Source organism: Rhipicephalus sanguineus, chromosome 1 (genome assembly GCF_013339695.2).
Source record: "Rhipicephalus sanguineus isolate Rsan-2018 chromosome 1, BIME_Rsan_1.4, whole genome shotgun sequence".
NCBI classification, from domain to species: Eukaryota; Metazoa; Arthropoda; class Arachnida; order Ixodida; family Ixodidae; genus Rhipicephalus; species Rhipicephalus sanguineus.
This window is the reverse complement of record NC_051176.1, coordinates 130,162,726-130,184,405: the sequence shown is the minus strand read 5'-3', so window position 1 is coordinate 130,184,405 and position 21,680 is coordinate 130,162,726. Positions and strand designations below refer to the sequence as shown.

The 21,680-nt window shown below is 44.2% G+C and overlaps 1 protein-coding gene across 1 annotated transcript in view; it reads left to right on the top strand.

Moving 5' to 3' along the window:
• The first annotated feature begins 677 nt into the window (after positions 1-677).
• Positions 678-21,680, top strand: part of LOC119397952 (high-affinity choline transporter 1-like) — a 36,984-nt gene continuing 15,981 nt past the window's right edge. The window contains exons 1-2 of the mRNA XM_049416445.1: positions 678-877; positions 5,272-5,379. Of these exons, the coding sequence (XP_049272402.1) occupies positions 688-877; positions 5,272-5,379 (298 nt within the window). The 5' untranslated portion in view covers positions 678-687. The remainder of the gene's footprint in view (positions 878-5,271; positions 5,380-21,680) is intronic.

Genomic DNA, 21,680 nt, shown 5'->3' with positions numbered 1-21,680 from the left:
GCTGCCCATTTCTCTTCGTCCGTGTTCCGGAGTTCTGTTGCAAAACTAATCTTGTTTTGCACTTCCCTGACTTAATTTTAAAAAAAAACGCCCAGCCCGTGCACCCGTCATGGGCTCATTCATGGTTTTACCGCAGGACCCCAATGCTAATCGGCCTAGCGATCTTTGCTTAGCTTTCAACCCCCATAATATCTCTCATTTCAGGTACAAAATTGCAGTTGTGAACTTTAGTGGTGAAACAAAGAGTCATGTCCAAAGTCTTCGCACCGCCTTTTTTTTTTTTTTTTCAGCACCAAAGTATTCAATGTCTCACTTCACCTACATCCTCAGATTACATTGGTGGGTGTTTGAGTTGGTATTTCCTTCGTTTACGCATGCACCCACGTATTTGTATTGCTTGAGTATCATTAATGACATGCTGTTGAATTCGATACCATGTCATTACTCGGCTACGTCCCTGTTCCGCATGACTAGTGCAGTGCGTAGTTTTTGTAATGCAGCGGATGGTTCGTCATTTTCCATGCGTGATATCGGAAACTCCAGCTCGACAGGACTAACCTACAACGTACTACATGGGTTTACCACCGATGACGATCGTTTACAATTCTGTAAGGGCATTGTTCCTCGCCGTTGTGCAAACCGTTTCTGACGGGTAATCAGACTTTCGCGGTTTTCATCGCAGCTGGCATGGGGGAGCTCAACGTGGCCGGCCTGGCCACTATGGTGGCGCTGTACGTGGTCATTTTTATGGTCGGCCTGCTGGGTGCCCGAAAAAAGAGGCAGCAAGCCAAGGAGGTCGCCGGCGCCTCCGACAGCCGACTGCTCATGAATGGGGGCCGCAGCTTAGGGCTGGTCATCAGCACCTTCACAATCGTAGGTAAGAACCAATGACATGTTAGGTTTTGCTCTACTGACAAATAGAGAGTGGAAGAGACAATGAAGGTACAGCAAGCGTACGATTGGCTACTTTACACAGAAAGAGGGGAACAGTCACGTCCACTAAACTACCTCTACAGATGCGCTAGTTGCTGACACCGTTCTCTGCGCAACTGCGTAGAAACAAAAGAAAAACGACGGTAGCTGAATATCTTCAGTGCACAAAATATTATGGAAAACCAGCAGATAATGAAGCCAAGGAAGGTCAAAGAATGAAACGAGCCCTCAAAATTCTGTTCTTTCATTCATGCCGTGCACAGAGAAACATACGTCACAACCCCGAGCACTGGCGCAGCCAGGAGGGGGGGGGGGTTCAACCCCCTCTCCCCCCAGAATTTTTCAATTTTGCATGTGTGTATATAAAGGCATACATACACACGCACGGACGGGCATACATAAAATATAGTTGAACACCCCCCTCCCCCCCCAATAAAAAAAGATCTGGCTACACTACTGAACCTCAGGATCCGCCTAGCTTGGTAGGCGTGCTGATCTTGCAGATAGTGTCTTAGTGTAGCGGGCCGATACCAGACAAAGTATTTATGTAACACCGCCAAAAAGTGAGACGGACAACGTCTACGTAATGCGGAGCATTTCGTGAACCTTTGCCGCACGATCTCCTCACGTGAGCTTCTCGTGCGGCAAAGGTTCCCGAAATGCTCCGCATTACGTAGACGTCTACTACTGTTTTAGTCAACGAAGCAGAAAACTGGACGAGTTGGCGTGGATCCATAATATACGAGAAGCGCGAAGTGTAGACAAAGACACAAAGAACACAACACAATAAGCGCCCTGAGGACTCAGAGAAGAGCGCTTGTGTTGTATTTCTCTCTGCGCCACAGTTCGCGCTCCTCGTATATTTTACAGTAGAGTCTGCCACATTTTCTTTAGTTTATTTCTTTAGCGCGCGCACTTTCTTTATTTCTCTTTTTTTCCGGCCTCAGAATAATTAACGAATTAACGAAATTCCTGGGTGCTCAGCTGCATGTGAATCAGACGCTTAGTGCAGCACCACGGCACAATTCAGCATACTGAGCTTGAGCTTCCCGAAATATGCGCAAAGCTGCACACTGCTCCTGGAAATGTTATATTTTCGTAATCGTTCAAGAAGGAAGAGAGAAAGGCAAAGGAAAGAGAGGGAGGTTAAGCAAAGATCTCCAGTTGGCATGTTCATAAACTTCCAAGGGCCCGCTTATTATTGACACCTGCTCTCTTCCTTCGCGAACGAGTATAACTTCGCAAATCTAGCGGGCGCCTTTTCTTATTAAATCGTTCAGCTGGGCACACGTTGCAATTATACACCAATGTGGACGGACCACGCCCCGCTGTTTATACACCGGTTGTTGAATGTATACATATAGGATAACTAACCGTGTAAACGATTCGCAGCGCACGAGCATTCGGTAATTGCTCTGTGTCCGTGTGGAGCTTGAATAGCGCGTCCACGAATTCACGCGTCTTCGCTTTTGCGCGGACTGGGTGGAGCAACGAAAAAGCCAGAATATTGCCGTTGTGAACTCAACTATGAATCTCCGGTACAGCTCGGCTTGTATACCGAGTACTTTGTTGAGTAAAATTAATTCTACAGTTGATTTCTGTTGCGCGTACACACATCGCAAAAGGAGCCTCCCTCAATCACAACCATGTGCGTTGAAAAAGAAAAAGGAAAAAAACTAGACTATGGTTTTAGAAGCTCATGCCCTCTCAGTACAGTGCAACCAAACAGTATACAGGAAGCCGCATTTCGATCGTGCGCATAACACATTTAGGTGAGCTCGCCAGGTGGTCAAAATGACATTTGAGCCAGGGCCGGTGTTGTACGCGTTACCGAAAAAAAGTAACTAAATACGTTACTCGTTACACTAAAGAAAAAGGAACGCGTTACCGCCCTACGTTACACATAACAAAAGGTAACGCGTTACCGTTACCGTTACTGAAAAAAAGTAACGGACGTTACTTGTGCCGTTACTCCATAGTCAGAAATCTTAATCAGTACGTCTTCGCAGCAGGAACGTACAATAGCAACTTTATAAAGCTCGTATTTATATTTCCCATAAAAGTTCTAGCCGAAACAACAATTTTACTCGAAGTACTGATTTAATTTTAACGAGAGTAATTTGCACAAATGCGCTGTACCTTGGCAGTACTGCCTAAAGTTGCCTGTATAGTTAATGTGACGGCTTCTGACTCTGCGGCACATGGGGAAGTCATTTTTTCGCAAAGGGACAACAAAATAAAAGTGATCGATTTCATCGTCAACGTTCTCCGCAAATAAAACGTCACTGAGGAAATTTGCAGTAATTACAACGGCGCGCGTTTACTTACAAAATGAATGCGCATATTTTTTAGCAGTAAAGAAATGCTTAAATGGAATACATCTAGGGAAAAGTATGCGCGCATGAATATTCTTTTTTTTTTAATTTAACTTAACTTGTATTATTACCACGAATATGGCGTTTGTTTATGTGAAGGTGTTTAGCGTTAGCCTCGCTCGCACGAATTCAATAACTAGAAACGTAGTCGCAGTTGCAGACAGCAAGAAGCAAAACTAATTTTGAATACTGAATTTATGAACAGTGCTAGAGTATTGCAGGGACAACTTCCTAATGTAATTACCAAGTGCTGAATGTAACCAACAGCTGCATTTCCAAGCTGTCACCGGACAGCTTGACTCGCTTCTTAGCGAATACGTCCGCACCTATGCTGAATAGGAGCTCGACGGATGCGCTATATGGTACTCGTGTAATCACTGTCAGGAAGAGCTGGTGAATGCGCGGAAAGTTTTCCTTGAACCCGCTCAACGCAATGCCATGCGGCACCAACGGTACTGAGACAGTCTCTCATCTTCACACGGCGATGATGTCGAAAAGGCATTTCCGAAGAAGTCATCCTCCGTTGTGTTGGAGATCACACCTAGCCTTGATGTCCGTAAGCCGAGGAAATCTCGAGAACTCACTTTTGACGGATACGAGGACTGCATTTCACTTCACGTCATCGATAATCAACAACTTGAAACTCCATAGCCAATCAACGACAACTGAAACTCGATAGCAAGGTAGCCGAAGCTATAGCAAATTTCGGCAGTTTGCTCCCCATTCCAATTTCCCCCGCGCAAAAAAGGACCCCGTGCGGGGTCACTTTGTCAACGATTGGCGGACCGACAGCAGTCTGCCGCAGCGACAAAATAACTGTAGCGAGTATGAATGATGAGAGAGGGACAAAATAACGTCGGGGCGAGTTCTGAGAAAGGCGCATCGACAAGACGAACTAATTTTGTCTAAGGCTGCGAGGATAATTGGAATGAAAAGTAACGAGTAACGTGAGACCTCACGTTACCGAAAAATAGTAACGAAAGTACGTTACCCGTTACAGTTCCGAAATAGTAACGAGTACGTTACTAAGTTACTGAAAAAATTAATGCGTTACCGGTAACGCCGTTACTTGTAACGCGTTACCGACAACACTGCCAGGGACCAACTACGGCGTCTCTCACAGCCCCAGAGTTGCTAACAGACGTTACACTCAATCAATCAATCAATCAATCAATCAATCAATCAATCAATCAATCAATCAATCAATCAATCAATCAATCAATCAATCAATCGCGCAGTATTCAATGAAGTTTAAAAGAGTGGTGCCACCAAATCTGTGGCTTCCGCGTTCTTTGCTGTAAGTGTTTCCTATAGCTCCAAGAGGCATGATACACGCACCAAGATTCATGTGTTCTCGCTAAATAATTTAGTGTCGCCTTTTATGTGGACAACTTTCGGTTTCGGTTTCTGGGCGCCGAGGTTGGGCAGTGATGTAGCAGTGCAGGGGGCTTGGTCACGTGACCACACAAGGCTTTGACGCTCTTAACCAGGAAGCGATCGAAACTCGGCGAGTGATGCAGCAACCGATGCTTTGCCGGTACCAGAAGGACGCTGCCGGTACGTACGTTGCAAAGGTGGCGGAGGTCTGGAGGTCACTCACGTCACTACAGCAGATCTGGTGTGACGTCACTACAACTTTCGTTGCCCCTCCTATAGAGCTACGTCAGTGTTGGTGCGCTAGCGATGGGTCTCGAACGGGAGAATGGGCATTTAGGTACACTTTGGAAGTGAATTAAAATGCATTCTAAACGTTTGCTGTGTCCGACCCTTCGTGTGTAGTGTCCTTGCATACAGAGGGAACCCACAACAGGCTTGTTATAGCCTCGAAATTTGATGGCACAGGAGCACCAGTGAAGTGTTTTGCCTTTCAGTGGAAAGGTTTTCTTTCTCTCGTTCTGTTTCGAGGTAAACATTGTTGAAAGGTGCCAAGATCACCGCAATTTATTGTGTTTCTTGTGTGCAGCCACGTGGATAGACGGCGGCTTTTTGAACGGCACCGTGGAGGTAATCACATCGCGGGGCCTGGTGTGGTGCCAAGCGGTGTTCGGCTACTCCCTCAGTCTACTTATGGGTAAGTACGTGCCTCGTTCTTTCGCGGGCCATGCATAGCGTCGTCGTCATTCCATTCGACCAGCTTTGTGGTCTGTACAAGACAAAGCGCAACCAGCAAGTCCAGAAGGTCGGCTGGCTAGCGCTGACTGCACGTCGTGATAATACCATAAAAACGTAATTCGATTTTGCACGGTGGTAACAGGTTCGCCATTTGATCGCCCCTGGTCGAACACCACATTAGAAATCACCAAAATGAGCCCGCTCCCGCAGTAAGGGTGATCGTAGGATACACTCTCCAACTGATCGTTAATTAGCGGGATTGAAACAAGATATAAAATTTTAACATATAACCGAATCGTAATCTAACTATAAAATAGAACCATGGTTATGATCGCGAGCGGTGCTGCACAAAACTGAGTTTGGAGGCCCAACCTATCCTGCGGACAGCATTCCAGCGATCGCGCCGCCCAGAACAAAGGAAACGGAGAAATAAACATCATATATAAAGAGACGGTTGCACGATAACAAAAAAGCTGCGGAGGTTCATCGGTAAACCGTGAATCTTCCGTGAATTCTGCCCAGTTCATCATCACCGACGTGAGATCGGGCGCATTTATACTAAAGGTTCGATGAGTTATGACGACTTGCAGCTCACTTTAATTTTACATGTACGCTGTGAATTTTCATTGTTTAGAAAACCATTGCTTTAGAAAAATCTGGCGTCTTTCGTTAAGCAGCTGGCGTCTTTTCTTTCTGCTTTAGAAACATCTGGCGTTCTTTCGTTTTGCTTTTACAAAACATCTGGCGTCTTTCGTTGGTTTATTTCATCAATCAACGGCGTTTTGAACAAAATTTTTATTGTTTAATCACGCACAGGAGAAATCTCACCAGGCACTACCTTGGAGGTAAACAATGGCTGCTAATGGGAATGAGAGACAGAAGAAGTCGGCTTTCAGCTAACACTTACACTTCTACTTCTCCTAACGTTTCCTACTGGAACATGCCAATGGCTGCTAATGGGGAATGAGAGACAGAAGAATTCGGCTTTTAGTTAACGCGCACGCTGCGAATTTTTTATTGTTCAACAACGCACAGGAAAAATCTCCCACCGGCACCACCTTGGAGGTCAAAGCGTAAGACTTGTTACGGACTACGACTACTACTACTACTACTACTACTACGACGACGACGACTACGAGGGACGAACGGGTGCCGCCTTAAGGAGCTTCGCCCCTAAAAAAAAAATCATGCGTGGCTTCAACTGACTTAACATCGTAAAGGTCAATGCATTACGGCGGAGCTGAGGGGAAGCCTCAGCGATGAGATGCAAAGTGGTCTTAAGCTAGGTGAAGATGGACATGGTATTGAAGATACTTAGCGCAACTTGGCATTCACTCAAAAAACGGGCATCGGCATGGTATAGCACTGAAGGAATTTCGTATCCGCGTAACCACCTGCGCGTCTCCAACCGGCACCTCGCCTCCACTCACCTCCGATATACTATGCTATACCCTCCCTCCTCCTCACCGTCACATCACTCCTCCTCACCTTCACTTCCGCTTGCGGCCTGAATGTCCAACGAGACTGAATGTCCAATAGTGGACATTTCGTCTCGTTGGACATCATACCCAGAAATTTTGGACATTGCCCCTTCAGCTTTTTCTGGAGCTTCACTGCAGTACACCACCGTAACTGAATGGGTGGTGTTTTAAAAACACTATATCTAAATATATCAGCCGAATTTCAAGAAGTTTCAAGTAACATCGATTAGAGAGGGCTAACTTTGAATAACATGCGCAGAAACGAAACTTGGTCGTTATGCCGTTTTTGAGTTACAGCGCCATCTTGTGAGACCACGCGGTGAAGCCACATTCCAGGGAGTTCTGGTTCAACAGTTTCCAAGAGAGCGCAAACTGCATTGAAATGTGCGAAGGTGGAACTGTAAAACGATTGAAAACGGTTCGCGTTGGTATTGCAATGGCAAAACATCTGTTTGTCACTTTGTCTCGATGTGAACATAGAGACAAAGTGGATTAAGGAGGATTAAGGTGTGGGGCAGTGTGGAGAAGTTCATCAATGACAATTGGAGTGAATCGCCGGGGCTTAAGGAAGATTAAGGTGCAGAATGATGCGTAGAGTGGTATAGAGAGGATGGATCAAGGTGGATTAAGGTATGGAGCAGTATGAGGTAGTACATCAAATTTATTTGAAGTGAACCACAGTGGCCTAAGGTGGATCAATGCACGGATTAATGCGTAAAGTTGTATAAAGCGAATGGATTAAGGTGAATTAAGGTGTTAAGCAGCATGACATACACCCCAAATGTTATTTGAAGTGTAACAGAGTGTCTTAAGGCGGATTAAAGTGTGAAGAGGTATAGAGATAATGGATTAAGGTGGATTGGAGGTGCGGATTAAGGTGTAGATTAATAGAAAAGCTGGATTAAGGCGGATTAAGGTCTAGATTACTACAAAAAAGCTGGATTAATGTAAGAACGATATGGAATACTATAGAAATGTTATTTAATGTGAGTCAGAGTAGATTAAGGTGGATTAAAGTGTGAAGGGGTAAAGAGATGATGGATTAATGTGGATTGGGAACGGATTAAGGCGTAGATTAATACAGAAAAGGTCGATTAACGTGCGATACGATATGGAGTACAATATCAATGTTATTTGAAGTAAGTCAAAGTGGATTAAAGTTTGAAGGGGTATAGCGACGATGGATTAAGGTGGATTGGTGTACAGATTAAGGTGTAGATTAATACAAAAAGGTGGATTAAGGCGGATTAGGCGTGGAATATTACAAATAAGCTGGATTAAAGTGCGATACGATACGGAGTACTACATCAATGGTATTTGAAGTGAGTCAGAGCGGATTAAGGTGGATTAAAGTGTGAAGGGGTATGGATATGATGGATTAAGTTTGATTGGGGCACGGATTAACGTGTAGATTAATACAGAAAAGGTGGATTAAGGTGCGATACGATATGGAGTACTACATCAATGGTATTTGAAGTGAGTCAGAGCGGATTAAGGTGGATTAAAGTGTGAAGGAGTATAGAGATGATGGATTAAGGTTGATAGGGGTGCGGATTAAGATGTAGATTAATACAAAATGGTGTATTTAGGCGGATTAAGGTGTAGATTATTACAAAAACGCTGGATTAAGGTGCGATATGATATGAACTACTATAGCAATGTTATTTAAAGTGAGTCACAGTGGATTAAGGTGAATTAAAGTGTGAGGAGCTATAGAGATGATGGATTAAGGTGGATTGAGGCACGGATTAAGGTGTAGATTAATACAGAAAATGTGGATTAAGGTGCGATACGATATGGAGTACTACATCAATGGTATTTGAAGTGAGTCAGGGCGGATTAAGGTGAATTAAAGTGGTAAGGGGTATAGAGATGATGGATTAAGTTTGATTGGGGTGCGGATTAAGATGGAGAATAATACAAAAAGGTGGATTTAAGCGGATTAGGGTGCAGATTGTTACAATAAATGCTGGATTAAGGTTCGATATCATATGGAGTACTATAACAATGTTATTTAAAGTGAGTCACAGTGGATTAAGGTTGATTAAAGTGTGAAGAGCTATAGAGATGATGGATTAAGGTGGATTGGGGCACGGATTAAGGTGTAGATTAATACAGAAAATGTGGATTAAGGTGCGATACGATATGGAGTACTACATCAATCGTATTTGAAGTGAGTCAGAGCAGATTAAGGTGAATTAAAGTGTGAAGGGGTATAGAGATGATGGATTAAGATTGATTGGGGTGCGGATTAAGATGTAAATTAATACAAAAAGGTGTATTTAGGCGGATTAAGGTGTAGATTATTACAAAAACGCTGGATTAAGGTGCGATATGATATGGAGTACTATAGCAATGTTATTTTATGTGAGTCAGAGTGGATTAAAGTATGAAGTGTGTAGTACAGGGTGTGTCCAGGTAGGATCGGAAAACGAGGTCCCGGTCACCATTCCCGATTTTGATAAACTTGCTGTAGGTCTAGGCATTACACCCAGAACAATGCCTTCGAAGTTATTTTTGCGAAAAACAAAATTTGTTCGCCTGAAAAAAATATATAAATTTTGGCCACAAAGAACACTTTTCCGCCAATTCCGCTATTTCTGAATTTTGAGCGCACCTAGCGAAAAAACGGTGAACTTCTTGGTCGCAATATTTATTCCCCTCAAAGAACAAGTGAAATACAATCTTATGAGTCTATTGTTTTCTTTGCTTGTCGAAGTACTTTTGAAGAAAAAAATTACAAACTTGGCAAATCGCACAAAATACCTGTGTTTGAGGAATGTGTTGCTGCAAACAAGTTAAAGTGAGAATAATAAAAATCGGTACATATGAACTTTCTTACTTTCGCTCTCTTTTAAAATAATTTTCGTGGTTTTATCGCGCTCCATTTTACTCGATAACTGGGCTGAAACGTAAGTGATTTACCAAAAACGCCGAACTTTCAAAATAGTTTTCTCAAGAAGACCATTTTTAATTTTTGAAAAATCTGTCTGATTGAAGGCAAAGACGTCATCTATCATTCTGTGTAAAAAAACGTTGCATTATTTTGGTTGCTAACAAGCTATAATGCGTCAATATGAACAAGTCAGCCAAAGGGCCGCGTCGTTCGTTATGTGCTGAAACTCGGATATAAGTTGTTCAAAATACTTGTACGTGATATAATCTCATATCAGCAGCTCCACACCAACAAATGCGCAGCCAGGTGTCATGGTTCAGTAAGCACACTCTAAGCCAAAAGAGAGCAACGGGGGTATATGGGTTCCTCCTTTGAGGGAGCAAGTGCTTTGCCACTCCCATTACTCTCCTAAAAGGAGCAACGGCAAGGGGAGGAACCGTTGCTCTCCTTGAGGACGAACTGTTACTCCTTCCTGATGCTCCTCAAGGGAGCAACGGATGCTCCTTCCCGTTACTCCTTAGTTTCTTCTTGGGCCGAAAAAAAAATTCGCTTTTGATTGACTTCTAGAGCACATTGAGGTTTATACACATATTTGTTTGGATGTACAAATGATACACAGACATCTCGTTCAGAAAGAAATTTCAGAAAATTTGCAACAAACACACAGGATTCGAACTCGCGACCACTTAATCACCATGCGCGCACGCTAACCACTGCGCCACCAAACGCTACGGCGCCGTCTGAAAGGAAACGGGGTTATGTAGATACCGACGGGTCGTTGCGCGTTTGATGTTCGAAAGAGAATAGAAGGTAACAATGTACACATCTGAAAACGTCAAGGCAATGAGTCTCTCGCGAAAACACAGGCTTTGCCGTGCTCCCTTTGCGCTAGCTAAAAGGCCAGTTTTTTCTTTTTTTCTTTTTTGCCCGGAGGTGTGTTTTCTTCTTCTTTATTATCATTGTTATTATTAATATCAATATTAATAACATTATTTTTTGCGGAAGAGTCGCCTCCCCTTTGAAAAGACAACACCGCCCGAGCTGATAACGTCCGTTTGCTCTGAGATTAAACACAAATTCAAACTACCGGACCCGATTGCGATAACTGTCCTCCCGCCAAAATCAGCCAGTGACAAGGTAGAGATGAGGGGGTAGGGGAGGCAGCGGCGTTAGCTCGCTGTCAGTCTCGTTGTCAGCATAAAACCGCAAATGTAAAGTCTATCAATTGTGTACTTCTCTCAACCGCTTGTTTGTCGCGAAGTATACACGGAGTCTCGCGAAGCTTCGCATTTTATTGCCACACTCTCAGGCTATATATTTATGCCAAATGTTATACGCAAACACGCCATTTGACTTGCGACGACAACAGCTTCAGGTGCTGGCGTTCTAGTGCAACCATGCCTTTTATTGGGCCATTTTAGCTTGTATTGTGGGCTTTTAGCTTCACGTTACCGTGTTACGAGTTGCCGGAACGAATTTGCGCATACGCGGGCCTTTACGGAACGTGAACTACTCTCCGGATTGGCTTTACGTTTACGGCCCTATCTCGAAAATCCACATTCGTTCGCGGCTACTCGCGATACCCGCTTTGCCGAGGCTCCAGCCGCCGAGTGAAAAAAAGCCGTAGTGCGAGCGGTAATTGCGATCACTTTGTTTCAGCGGCTAGAGTCACTAGAGTGACCTAGAATTAGAATACCGAAGCGGTAAAAACGTGAGAAGCCTTGACATAAATACCCCGACAGGCTGGATAGGGTGACGCCATCTAGCGGGAACAAGATGAGCAGGCAAGCAAAAAATTGTTATTTCAGAAACATCGTGCGTTCCACTTCTGGTGTAAATGCCTTGCCGCGGCATTATTACGAATGAGTTACCTTTTCAATAATTTTTTTCCTCTAAAACACTAGGCGAAAACAAACGTGTCCACGACTAAGGTTGCACGAAGCGTCACAAGATGGCGACACCATCGTCGGATAACCCGGTATTCTACGCTAAAAACCCCTCGAGATATTTCTGCAGCGGTTATACAATCTTATATAAATCAAATATAATTTAAATGCCGTTATCATCAACATTTCATGGTTTATTCAAACGTAAAGGTATCGTTATGTACGTGGAGGTAAACCTTTCTAAAACAGTGTTCCGGTAACACGGGAGCATTAAAAAGTTTACGTACAAGCCAAATGTCCCTATTAGCGTGTGTATCCTCTGTTCAGTTTACAAAAACTAGTTTCCTTATGCCAGCCCGCAAGAAATCGTGGCCCATGCATCGACCGATACAGGGTGCGTCCTGCAGGAGAGCAGCGGTTGCGCGCCGAGAGAAACTGTTGCCGTTCGTCCTTCTGTTGCTCCCTTCCAACCTAACCCTAAACGCTTACTCCCCCAACTTGAGCCATGTCAGCCATCTGTTCTAGTTGGTCTTTTTGGGGAGTAACAGTTGGTCTTTAGGACTAAAACCGGCAGTTACTCTCGTTTTTTCCATTTTTGGCTTAGAGTGCATCGTCTTGCAATCAGCCGCTTGACAAATCCACAGCAGCAGCCGCTCGATGCTGCGGGCGCTCATATTACATGAGTGCCGCTTCGACTGCGGATGAGCTCCGCTTGGGTGCTAAACTACGCTCAGAAGGCCAAAGAGAGAAGGAATGCAGCATCACTGTGAAAGTTAAAGGCTCTTAAGTACCAACAAAAGCCATATTATACAATGAAAGCTCTGCCGGCAATGTCACAGTGCCCGCCTTCAATACAGCACGCATGTATTTTTTCTCCCTCCTGTTATGCCCGCAGCCACAAAATATCGTGATAAACTCTCGGCTTGCGTTGAATATTTAATCTGTGGACATACAACAATACAATATTGTAAAAGCGGCGCTTTATTGAAGCAAAGGACTTGCACTCACTTATTTTCATAGCCGGCTGACACGAGTGTCCTGGCACGAGATAAAGAACAACAGCAATTTGAGTTGTTCGACCATCGGAAGCACGTATGAGACATTTCTTTAGATGTCAATGGCTTCCTTTTGTGTCATATATTGCTGATAGAGTGAACCTAATTATCTTTAGGCCATCAGAAGAGAGAAAGCAACACATGAGCGCTCTACTGGAAGCGCTCACTGCAAAAATTCCGGCAGAGCTTTCATTGTATAATATGGCTTTTGTTGGTACTTAAGCGCCTTCTTTCACAGTGATGCTGCATTCCTTCTCCCGTTCGCCCTCTGAGCGTAGTTTGGCGCTCAAGCGGAGCTCATCGGCAGTTGAAGCGGCACTCATGTAATGTGAGCGCCCGCAGCATCGAGCGGCTGCTGCTGCGGGTTTGTCAAGCGACTGATCACAAGACAAAGCTTACTGAACCATGACACCTGGCTGCGCATTTGTTGGTGTGGAGCTGCTGATATGAGATTATATCACGTACAAGTATTTTGAACAACTTATATCCGAGTTTCAGCACATAACGAACGACGCGGCCCTTTGGCTGACTTGTTCATATTGACGCATTATAGCTTGTTAGCAACCAAAATAATGCAACGTTTTTTTACACAGAATGATAGATGACGTCTTTGACTTCAATCAGACAGATTTTTCAAAAATTAAAAATGGTCTTCTTGAGAAAACTATTTTGAAAGTACGGCGTTTTTGGTAAATCACTTACGTTTCAGCCCAGTTATCGAGTAAAATGGAGCGCGATAAAACCACGAAAATTATTTTAAAAGAGAGCGAAAGTAAGAAAGTTCATATGTACCGATTTTTATTATTCTCACTTTAACTTGTTTGCAGCAACACATTCCTCAAACACAGGTATTTTGTGCGATTTGCCAAGTTTGTAATTTTTTTCTTCAAAAGTACTTCGACAAGCAAAGAAAACAATAGACTCATAAGATTGTATTTCACTTGTTCTTTGAGGGGAATAAATATTGCGACCAAGAAGTTCACCGTTTTTTCGCTAGGTGCGCTCAAAATTCAGAAATAGCGGAATTGGCGGAAAAGTGTTCTTTGTGGCCAAAATTTATATTTTTTTTTCAGGCGAACAAATTTTGTTTTCGCAAAAATAACTTCGAAGGCATTGTTCTGGGTGTAATGCCTAGACCTACAGCAAGTTTTATCAAAATCGGGAATGGTGACCGGGACCTCGTTTTCGATCCTACCTGGACACACCCTGTACTACACACTTCGTACTTTAATCCACTCTGACTCACATAAAATAACATTGCTATAGTACTCCATATCATATCGCACCTTAATCCAGCGTTTTTGTAATAATCTACACCTTAATCCGCCTAAATACACCTTTTTGTATTAATCTACATCTTAATCCGCACCCCAATCAATCTTAATCCATCATTTCTATACCCCTTCACACTTTAATTCACCTTAATCTGCTCTGACTCACTTCAAATACCATTGATGTAGTACTCCATATCGTATCGCACCTTAATCCACATTTTCTGTATTAATCTACACCTTAATCCGTGCCCCAATCCACCTTAATCCATCATCTCTATAGCTCTTCACACTTTAATCAACCTTAATCCACTCTGACTCACTTTAAATAACATTGCTATAGTACTCCATATGATATCGAACCTTAATCCAGCATTTATTGTAACAATCTGCACCTTAATCCGCTTAAATCCACCTTTTTGTATTATTCTCCATCTTAATCCGCACCCCTATCAAACTTAATCCATCATCTCTATACCCCTTACCAATTTAATTCACCTTAATCCGCCCTGACTCACTTCAAATACCATTGATGTAATACTCCATATCGTATCGCACCTTAATCCACATTTTCTGTATTAATCTACACCTTAATCCGTGCCTCAATCCACCTTAATCCATCATCTCTATAGCTCCTCACACTTTAATCCACCTTAATCCACTGTGACTCACTTTAAATAACATTGCTATAGTAGTCCATATCATATCGCACCTTAATCCAGCGTTTTTGTAATAATCTACACCTTAATCCGCCTAAATACACCATTTTGTATTAATCTACATCTTAATCCGCACCCCTATCAACCTTAATCCATCATCTCTATACTCCTTCACACTTTAATCCACCTTAATCCGCCCTGACTCACTTCAAATACCATTGATGCAGTACTCGATATCGTATCGCACCTTAATCCACCTTTTCTGTATTAATCTACACGTTAATCCGTGCCCCAATCAAACTTAATCCATCATATCCATACCCCTTCACACTTTAATCCACCTTAATCCGCTCTGACTCACTTCAAATACCATTGATGTAGTACTCCGTATCGTATCGCACTTTATTCCAGCTTATTTGTAATATTCCACGCCTAATCCGCCTTAATCCACCTTTTTGTATTAATCTACACCTTAATCTGTACACCAATCCACCTTAATCCATCGTCGCTATACCCCTTCAAACTTTAATCCACTTTGACTTACTTCAAATAACATTGATATTGTACTCCATATCGTATCGCACGTTAATCGACCTTTTCTGTATTAATCTACACCTTAATCCGTTCCCAATCCACATTAATCCATCGTCTCTTTACCCCTTCACACTTTAATCCACCTTAATCTACTCTGACTCACATTAAATAACATTTCTATAGTACTCGATATCGTTCTTACATTAATCCAGCTTTTTTGTAGTAATCTAGACCTTAATCCTCCTTAATCCAGCTTTTCTATTAATCTACACCTTAATCCGCACCTCCAATCCACCTTAATCCATTATCTCTATACCTCTTCACACTTTAATCCGCCTTAAGACACTCTGTTACACTTCAAATAACATTTGGGGTGTATGTCATGCTGCTTAACACCTTAATTCACCTTAATCCATTCGCTTTATACAACTTTACGCATTAATCCGTGCATTGATCCACCTTAGGCCACTGTGGTTCACTTCAAATAAATTTGATGTACTACCTCATACTGCTCCATACCTTAATCCACCTTGATCCATCCTCTCTATACCACTCTACGCATCATTCTGCACCTTAATCTGCCTTAAGCCCCGGCGATTCACTCCAATTGTCATTGATGAACTTCTTCACACTGCCCCACACCTTAATCCTCCTTAATCCACTTTGTCTCTATGTTCACATCGAGACAAAGTGACAAACAGATGTTTTGCCATTGCAATACCAACGCGAACCGTTTTCAATCGTTTTACAGTTCCACCTTCGCACATTTCAATGCAGTTTGCCCTCTCTTGGAAGCTGTTGAACCAGAACCCCCTGGAGAGTGGCTTCACTGCATGGTCTCACAAGATGGCGCTGTAACTCAAAAACGGCATAACGACCAAGTTTCGTTTCTGCGCATGTTATTCAAAGTTAGCCCTCTCTAATCGATGTTACTTGAAACTTCTTGAAATTCGGCTGATATGTCTAGATATAGTGTTTTTGAAACACCACCCATTCAGTTACGGTGGAGTACTGCAGTGAAGCTCCAGAAAAAGCTGAAGGGGCAATGTCCAAAATTTCTGGACATGTTCGTCTCGTTGGACATTCTGTCTCGGTTGGACATTCAGTCTCGTTGGACATCGTTGGACATTCCGTCTCGGTTGGACATTCAGTCTCGTTGGACATACAGTCTCGTTGGACATTCAGTCTCGGTTGGACATTCCGTCTCGTTGGACATTCCGTCCCGGTCACAAATTTCACTTTTCCGTTTTCGTTCCACACATCCCAATATTTGCTGTGAAAATTTTTCGAATGTGCCCTAACATTTGCGACGTGCGTGAAAATTCGTTTCGTCGTTATAGGACGTGGCGCTGAGACTGCGTATTACGCACGGCAAGGATATATATATATATATATATATATATATATATATATATATATATATATATATATATATATATATATATATATATATATATATATATATATATAGCGAGAGAGAGAGAGAGAGAGGAGAGAGAGAGAGAGAAAGCGCAAAGACACGAGGGAACAAAATAGCAAACAAGACGCAAAAAAGAAGTATTTAGAAATAAGAAAAAAATATTTAAAGAGCTCCCTTTTGCACCCGTTTGCTCGTGTTCATATAACTTGATGCCTTTTCAACAAATCGAGTTGAAAGTTTGCGCTTTTCATGCTTTTGTTATGTGCGTCCTCCCTAAAAATATGTACCTGTAACTTTACCACAATTTAACAATTATGCAAAACCAAATAACCCGGTACCTCACCTTGTTGAGGAATCGATTAGCTTTCAGTTTTTTCTCGGTAATCCGTTAGTTTTTTTAAAAAGGTAATTGTAATCGCTGACGCTCTTTCACTGTAATGCGTACAAGTCTGTTCCCGACCCAGTTTTTTTTTTTTTTTTTCACTTGAGCTTCACAGCACTAATATCGACATCATTGGAAGAGTAATAGAAAAGCTCGTGTTCAGGCCAGTTCTGAAAAGTCCTCAAATGATTTTAAACATCATAAAAACGGTTTCATTGTCGCCAACGATTACCTGTATGCTACGTGTTGTAATGAAAAATTATTCACGCGAAGCACTTTGCAAAACGCGAGCAATTGGCTACTTCGGCACTAAACTAAAAAAAAATGAGCAGTTCGCAGCGGATGGCCTGATGCTCTCTTGACTGGCCCGGTGCAGCGGAGGTGTAGGTCACCGCTCATTGCACGTCACTCTAATGTGGTGTGACGTCACTAAAACTTTCGTTACGCTTCCTACACAGTGACGTCGGTGTCAGTCGCGCTAGCGATGGGTCTCGATCGCGAGAATGAGCATTTATACAGACTTTGGAAGTGAATTAAAATATATTCTAAACGTTTGATGCATGCAATACTTCGTGCTGAGCGTCCTTGCTTCCAGAGAAAGCCTACAGCAGGCTTTTTATAGCCTCAAAATTTGGTGACACCACCTCTTTAACGGCATGGTCTTTCCTAGACCGGCCTGCAGTTCTCTTGTAGCCGAAATGCCATGACATGTTTCCATCAAGGTAGTCAAAACTAAAACTGATATCCCACACTCAGCATGCTTCATAATCATTTCGTGGTTCTGGTGCGTAAAACCCAAGAATTTAATTTTAAAGGAAAATTTCCTCCCTAGCTTCTTCGACCCGCATTCTTTAAGAGGAAAGAAGAATTGTTCTAGGGGCTCGTAGAAAGCCAACAGTCAAGCCAAGGAAAGCATAGGTACGTTATTTATTGATCTTTTTAACTGTAGTGTAATGAATATGACCTAAATTGAAAGGACTTAAATGGGACGAAAAAGCACACTTTCTTTCGGTGGGATTCGAACCCACAACTTTCGCATTACGCGTCTGATGCTCTAACAATTAAGCTACGACGGAGGGCGCTCCCTCGTCCACTTTGTTGGGTATTTACGTGAGCTTGATCCCTGGGAGTGTTAGCAAGCGCAAATCGTCGCCGTAATTATAAGGTTGCGGGTTCGGATCACACCGATGGAAAGGGTGTATTTTCGTCTATGGATTCCTTTGCATATGGGTTATAATTATTACATCGCAGTTAAAAAAAGCAACAAATAATGTCCCCAGTGTTTTATTTGGCTTAATTGGCTGTTGGTTTTCTAACAAATAACTGAGTCTCTCGAACTATTCTTCTTTCGCACTTTCATAGCAAAGGATTCGTCCTGCCTCGTGACGCTTTCTGGCAAAAATAGTGTTTCACACTCGCCGCCTTAGCTACGAGTGGCGCTGGTAACACTCTCAGGGATTAAACGCAGATAGATACCGCACAGAGTGGACGAGGGAGCGCCCTCTCTCGTAATCCTTTAAGGGGCTGTGATGTCCGATTTATGACAAAGATAAACAGGAACAGCAAAGTATGCAAACAACCAAAATAAAGCATTAAAGTAACATATTCAATATACATATGAAAACTAAAAATACAAAATAGAAATAAAACTAACAAAACTTGAAATTATGGTAAATGCAGTAAAGCGAATAAGGAAACAAAAATACGACGCCCGACGCCACAGACAGTCAATATTTGCAAAACACACACAAAAAAATGCGATCTTCCGTTAGGCTATCTTAACCCAATGAATCAGTTGTCTGAGAAATTTCAAACGAGGACACGTTTATCTCTTCTAAATTGGACATTCCGTCTCGTTGGACATTCAGTCTCGTTGGACATTCCGTCTCGGTTGTACATTCCGTCTCGTTGGACACTCCGTCTCGTTGTACTCAGCTCGGAACGACAGTGCCGCTTGCGATACTGTGCATCCTCAACAACAGCTGAGCTAGTCGGGCTCCAGCTGGCTGCAGACCTCCTGCGCAATTCGCCGGCCGTCACGAGCGCAGCAATCTTCTGCGACTCGAAACCTGCCCTCCGCCAGCTCGCGAGGGAGGAACGAGGCCCCCTTCTTGCTCAGCGTGCCGCTCTCAGCCTGCTGGCCCTCCAGGAACGAGGCTGTGATGTGGTCCTTCAGTGGCTCCCTTCACACGTCGGCATCGCGGGCAACGAGGCTGCAGACGAACTCGCAAAACGAGCACACTCCGCCGAGACTTCGCTGACGGATTACGCCAGCTCGTTCGACTCGGCACGCAACAACCTTCGCCGGGAGCTGGTGCGCGAGCATCCTGACGCACGGGTCGCCTCCGGACACCCCCCTCCTCCCATCCCAGCCACTGGTTTCACTCGCCGCGAGCGCGCGCTTCTTCTTGCCCTGAGGACCGGTTCTGTGTGGCCCGCGGAACGCAGGCATCGTCTTCGCGGCGCCGCTGCACCGAAATGCACCGATTGCGGCGCGATCGAAACCCTGTGCCACCTATTGTTTGACTGTCCTCTCAACACTGCGCGGAAGCGGCTCGCCATGAAGTACCGCCTCGTCGGACTGCCGTGTGCGACCCTACAGGACTTGCTCCATCCCACCGGCCACGTGCACCGTCGCCGATCAGCCCTTGCGGCCCTACTCGCTTTTCTCGAGGATGCCGGCCTAGTCGAACGAATTTTCTAGCCGCTCACCACGGTGACTCGGACGCCCGTTCTCCTGCCCCCCCCCCACCCCCTCACTGTTTTTTTCCACTCACACCTTTCTTTTTTCCTTTACCATACTCTTTTCACTCTCACTGTCCCTTTAATCCCCATTCCCCCGTGAGTGTATCGGTTGAGGTGTCCTCACTTGAGAGACAGTTATCGTATTCATTCTAAAAAGAGACAGGGCGTGCAAACACGGACACAAGAAAGAGATCAGGACACCACAAACGTCCACAAACGGCGTTTGTGGTGTCCTGATCTCTTTCTTGTGTCCGTGTTAGCACGCCCTGTCTCTTTTTAGAATGAATACGTTCCATTTTCATTTCCTTCTTCCTTTTAAGAATCACCTCCCCCCTCTCCCATTTCCCCTCTCCCTCTCGACTACCCCTCTCCCCTTTTCCCATCACCCTCTCCACTTCCCCTCTCCCATTTCCCTTCTCCCTCTCCCCTTTACCTCCCCTCCCCTCTCCACTCCCCCTCTGAAACGCGGGCTCTACATGCCGAAACGCTGCTTCGCATCGCCTCATGGTCCCCTTTAGAGAGAGATGGTGTGATTTTTTGCATTTCGCATCCAAAAGAGCGGCCGTCGTGGTCAGAACCGATCCTGCGTCCTATAGCTTAGCAGCGACCTTAAAGAGGCCCTGCAACACTTTTCAAGCATGCTCAAAAAGCGCTGCCGATCGGTAGTCGAGGCTCCCGAGAACACGCGAGCCAAATATTATAACGATGCGCACGGCCTGGAATTTACAATAAATTCTCAAAGTCAGCTGAAAATCGCTCCCTCTTCTCTCGACAAATGATGTATGTATTAGTCCGCAAAATATGACGCGATTGTCGGCAGTTCCACCATTGGCTGATGTTATAATCACTATAACACCCTCATTATTACTTTCGTTGTTAATTTTGAGTTCAATAAGTAGATAATATGTATGTTTATATTGTTATCGCGTTAAAAACACCGAACAAACATTAATATTAGCACTTCCGGTCTCACCGACAGCTCGTCTGCTCGTAGTTGCGTGGTTCCGTTTTCTTTGCCATGCGCAGTGCCGAAAACGTGAATATTTCTGTGCTTTTGACCATCGCCGGTTGCCGTTGAGAGTGGCAGCCGTTCGAGTGTTGCCTCGTCAGCTGGGAACTGCATCGTCGGCACGTTCTCACGACCGACTGAGGCAGGGGCGCAGCATGTCTCCGATAACAATGCTGGCGTCCGGTAATGGCGGCGCTTCGGGGTCGTCTGCCAGTGCCGTCTTACGAGGTGGTGTATCGGAGTATGGGCCGAAACCGATCTCAGCTGTCATTCGTTCCAAACGAGCGCGCAGGTTTGCTTCCATGGTTGGCAGAGCGATGAAAACACTACGGCGTCCGAGGTGCACACCCAACATTACCAAACCGACGCGCAGTTTTCAAGCACGCGCGATACACAGTGCGATCGGCTCCGCTCGACGAGAACGACGCAAGCCGACCGGAAGTGGCGGCACAGACCACGTGGTTGCGCCCAGACGTCAGACAGAAAAAAATGAAGAAAAAAATTCCGCCGGCGCTCTTGGGCGGAGCCTCGCTCCTCTGCGCTCCCTCCCTCGACTCGCTGCCTTGCTTTCCGCGCGCTCGCGGCGTAGAGTGGAGGGCGAAAGCTGCGGAACGTGATTTCTCTAATTTGGTAACACCACTTAGACTTGACGGATTCGAAAAATTTTTGCGGCATATGACTCGTGAAGAGTCATACGTCAATAATGCGACTATTCCAATATAACTCAGAAAGGTGTTGCAGGGCCCCTTTAACCACTAAGCTACTCAGGCGGGTAAGCTTTTCTTTAATCTGAATACATTAGTACAGGTAATAGTTACTTCAAGTTTACGTGCATTGTCTATCCGTGGAGATTTTTGTGGAGTACACTTTTAAAGTACGGCCACTACGGCTGTTTCGTTAGAGAAAATTAAGAGTAATTTAG